The sequence below is a fragment of the Buceros rhinoceros genome, unplaced genomic scaffold (assembly GCF_000710305.1).
Source record: "Buceros rhinoceros silvestris isolate BGI_N320 unplaced genomic scaffold, ASM71030v1 scaffold15285, whole genome shotgun sequence".
NCBI lineage: Eukaryota > Metazoa > Chordata > Aves > Bucerotiformes > Bucerotidae > Buceros > Buceros rhinoceros.
In genome coordinates this window covers 13734-17962 of record NW_010411289.1, presented here as the reverse complement: position 1 = coordinate 17962, position 4229 = coordinate 13734, and the positions used below count along the sequence as shown (strand labels likewise).

The window sequence follows — 4229 nt, the reverse complement described above, 5'->3', positions numbered from 1 at the left end:
AGCCCTGGGTTGCCAAGAGGCTGGGGGCTGCTCACAGGAGTAGTATCCCACGTCAGCATTAACCGTCAGGCGCCCGATATCGTAGGTCTCGATCATGTTTGAGTCCCATTTCTTGCGGTAGTGGGTGTCGTGCAACACGTCGTAGAGTGTCTCAGCAGGGACATCCTTGCAGGAGATGCGAGTCTGTGGGGACATGGGCAGTCAGGCAGGGGTGCAGCCCCCATCCCCAGAGCAGGAGCTGTGCCTATCTGGGGACGAGGACATTAAGCTGTTCCTGTGTGCAGCAGCATGCCCCAGTGCTGCTATAAAGCCGCGTGCACGTGTGCCATGGAGGATACACATGTGGTGCAGGGCATGTCCCTGCCTCAGGACAACCCTGGCAGAGCCACGGGCCCCGCTGCCTGCACACAGCAGGGCGAAAAGGCAGGAGAACGGCAGGGCTAGAAGGACCCTCTGCCCTGAATCGGAGTTGCCTAGTGGTCCAGGCTCTGGTGCCTGGGCACAGAGAATCACAGGATGGTGGGGTTTGGAAGGGACCTCTGGAGTCCAGTCCAATCCTCTGCTAGAGCAGGGTCCCCAGCGCAGGGTGTCCAGGATGGTGTCCAGGTGGGTTTGGAATCTTTCCAGAGCAGGACACTCCACAACCTCTCCAGGCAGCCCGTGCCAGGGCTCTGCCACCCTCACAAAAAAGTTTTTCTTTGTATTCAGATGGAACTTCCTGGGTTCCAGTTTGTCCCTGTCGCGCCTTGACTTGTTGCTGGGCACCACTGAGCAGAGTCTGGCCCCATCCTCCTGGCCCTGAGCCCAGCCCTGTCCCCTCACCCCATGTTTCTGGGCAAACAAAGGGATGCTTTTGCCCCTAGCATGACGCTCTTGAGCACGGGGTCCAGTCCAGGGAGGCTGGAGGGCCCTGGCTGTAACTGGAGCCATGGACCTGTCTGACCGTGAGTGCATTATTGATGAAGCTGGCCACCCTGCTCCTCTCAGTGCTGGGGGGAAGAAGATGTCATCTGCTCCTCGTTAGAGGCCTTGCATCTTTGATGAGGTGTTCAGCAGTGCTGTGTAATCGGAGATGGCCCTCTGAATGTGGCAGGACCCATCAATCTCGGGCAAGCTTTCCCCGATGGCCGGGGTGATGGTTTCTGCCCGGCGTGCTGGACTCATGCCCAGGACAGGCTTGGAGAAGTGCTGCACTCCCTGGGGCGAGAGTGCGCAAGCACCTTCCTCCTGCTTCTCCTCCCCAGCCACCTCCTCCCAGCTGGGTCTGGAGGTGCTGCTGCTTCTTCAGGGTGAAGGATGCCTCCAGCTGGAGGTGGAGCTCATGGTTCTCCCTTGCTCCTGGAAGCTCACAGCAGGACCATTGCAGTCTTGCACCCCCAAACAGCTCCACGAAAGCCTGTCCACCATCCATCTCCAGCTACAGACAAGCAGATGCTGTGCAACAGCCACACCAGGTGGTCAGCTGGGGCGGGGAAAGCACAGAGAACCGGACTGGACCATCCACTGGGAATTCAGGTGGGAAAAACCCCAGGGGCTCTCCAGGCTCTGCTCAGGGGCTCTCCAGGTTACACCTGCACCAGTGGAAAGACTGAGGCTCCTCTGACCCCCAAGCCCGAGCCTGTGCAGCGTAGCTTTCCCGCACAGACTGCGTGACATTCTCCATCCCACACTTCAAGAAGGGTCTCTGGGCAGTGCCGTCACCTGCACCACTCCAGGCCCTCTCCAGGACAGGGAAAAAATGCTTCAAGGAGGTGTTTAATATTTGCAATGAACCTGGCTGGGCCATGGTGGTCGGATCTCCCTCAGCCTGCCTGGACTCCCCTGTTTGTGGGGCTCAGTGGTGGAAAAGGGGGATATAACTGCATCCCCTCTGCCAGGTTGTGCTTGTTTGAACTTCACTGGCCTTCACGAGGTTCCTGCCAGCTGGTCCCTTCAGCCTGTCCGCATCACACTGAACAGCAGCCTCCAACACTCTTCACGCTCCCATGTGGCCTGCAGACTCACTGAGAGGGCACTCGATCCCATCATCCCAGTGACAGAGTGGGACCCAGCAACTGGCCACCACGTGCTCTCTGCGCTGCTGACCACCATGCCAGGAGCCTGGTGGTGAGCTGGTTTGCCACCCAGCTCATCATCCACTTCTCCAGTCCGGATCTCACCAATGCGACAAGGAGACCATGGGAAATCCTGTCAAAGGCTTTACTGAAGTCAGGGACTTTCCCTGCTCTCCCCATATACACACATCCAGTCATCTCCTTGCAGGGGGATCTCAACCAGGCTGGTCAAGCATGATTTGCCCTTGGTAGGTCCCTGTTACCACTGCCCTTGTCCTTCAGGACAATGTTCTCCATTACCTTCCCAGGGGAGGAGGAGACACAGCAGCCCACGGTGCCCTGGAACAGCCTTCTTGCCCTTTGGGAAGACTGGTGCCTCTTCCCAGATATCAGGGACCTCCTGCAGTCACCAGGACTTTTCAAAGAGGCATTGGCCAGACCCCTCAGCACCCCCAGATTGGTCCTGATTTGTCCTGTGGACTTGTGCATGCTCAGCTGGTATAAATGCTCCCTAATCCTAGCCCAGAAGCTCTTCCCTGGCTCATGGTGGCAAGGTGGTGTGTATTGCAGCTACACCTCTACTGAAAGCAATGCTCCTGCTCCTCATCTTGGCCTTGAAGGGCCTTCACCCATGACAGCAGCACAATCATCGTGTGTCCAGCTCTTCCTTGTATGCCCCCAGATGCATGCAGTGGCATGCAGGCACCCGGGACGGGCTGCCGGTTCCTGTGTTCAGCAGAGGTGCAAGAGCCTCCTGCAGTGTGCTATACCCCAGGCACCTCTTCACCACCTCCCCACGCCTTCCCTGCTCTTCAGGTTGTACTAACCCTTCCCCGACACTCTAGTTGAAAGCTCTCCATCAGGTTGGCTGTCCTGTAGACAAGATGCTCTGGCCTGATTTGCTTAGGCATACCCCATCCCTACTCAGCAGTCCTGGTCTTTTGTGGTCAGAAAAGCCAAAGCCCTTTCCGTGACACCAGTGATGGAGCCAAGGACTGACCTGCAGGAGGCACCCACGCAGGGCTTACCTTGTGATGGGGGTCCCGTGCTCCCTGCCCCCATCACCCTGTAACCACTCTTGATGTACTCAGGGTCACCTGGCAGTGTCACTGGGGCGACATAGATGAGCAACAAGGGGTAACAACCTGAGGGATGGTTGGACCTTGCTAACGCCTCTGCAGCATCCCAGATCTGTTCCCTGGCAAGCAACAAACCTCTCAAGACAGCACATGGGGGCTCTTAAACTCTCTGGGATGTTCAGCCAGTGCAGGATGGAAGGTGATGTGCCCCAGGATGCTGTGGCTAGGGGAGAGGCACCAGGGGGGTGGGAGTGGGGGCATCCCCCCAGTCTGTCTCATGCCTGGGGGCTCCCTGCAAGGCCAGCATTGTAATGTAATCGATCTGTGGGCCTTTCCGCCTGCGTCTGGATCAAGGGCAGCCGCAACTTGAGCCTACAAGCATGGCAGGATGCTGCAGTGGGCATCCCGCAGGTCGAGAGGCTAAAGCCACCGGGCAGGCAGCGAGAGCCTGAAGAGCAGCTTGCCAGCTGGGGAATCACCTCTGGGGAACCAACCCCAGCAGCCCCGGCATTCAGAGCAGAAACACCCTCAGGCAGGCTGGACAAGGGTGCTGTGCATCCCCCGGGATGGACCGGCACCCCGGGGACCCTCGGGAGCAGTTGGGCATGCAGCTGGGGCAGGGAAGGGCTGGTGGTCCCGCAGCTGGGACAGGGAAGGGCTGGTGGTCCCGCAGCTGCAGACATCTGCTTACCTTGATTTTCTGCACGGTGCAGCTTTCCTCCTGGCCCTGACTCCACACAGTCACGCCAGCCTTGTTATACTGACAGTGCCAGCCCTCCAGGCTCTCGCACTGATCCCTGAAGGAGCTGAAGTCAGAGTCATCTGGGATATAAACCATCTCTCCTCCTCTGGACATGAGGCTGAGCTGCTGGACCCAGGACGCGGGCACTGGCTGCAGGCAGGCTCCTTCTGCCTCACCTCCCGGGAAACCCGGCTCTGCCCTTGAGGTCTGCCTTGCTGGGAGCCTGCTGCAGTTCACATCATCCTCTGAGCCCCGAGCCCGGGCCCCCGGAGCAGACACCGGCTGCCCAGGCACACCGGGACAAGCCGAGACCTCCCGCCACCCCCGACACGCTGCGTCACGCCGGACAGAGGG

At 59.1% G+C, this 4229-nt stretch overlaps 1 protein-coding gene across 1 annotated transcript in view; it reads right to left on the bottom strand.

The window, feature by feature from the left end:
- Positions 1–3989, bottom strand: part of LOC104493311 (PCTP-like protein) — a 5348-nt gene extending 1359 nt beyond the window's left edge. Inside the window, exons 1-2 of the mRNA XM_010135966.1 lie at positions 3825–3989; positions 36–183 (exon numbers count right to left, since the gene is read on the bottom strand). Of these exons, the coding sequence (XP_010134268.1) occupies positions 36–183; positions 3825–3989 (313 nt within the window). The remainder of the gene's footprint in view (positions 1–35; positions 184–3824) is intronic.
- Positions 3990–4229: the final 240 nt, after the last annotated feature.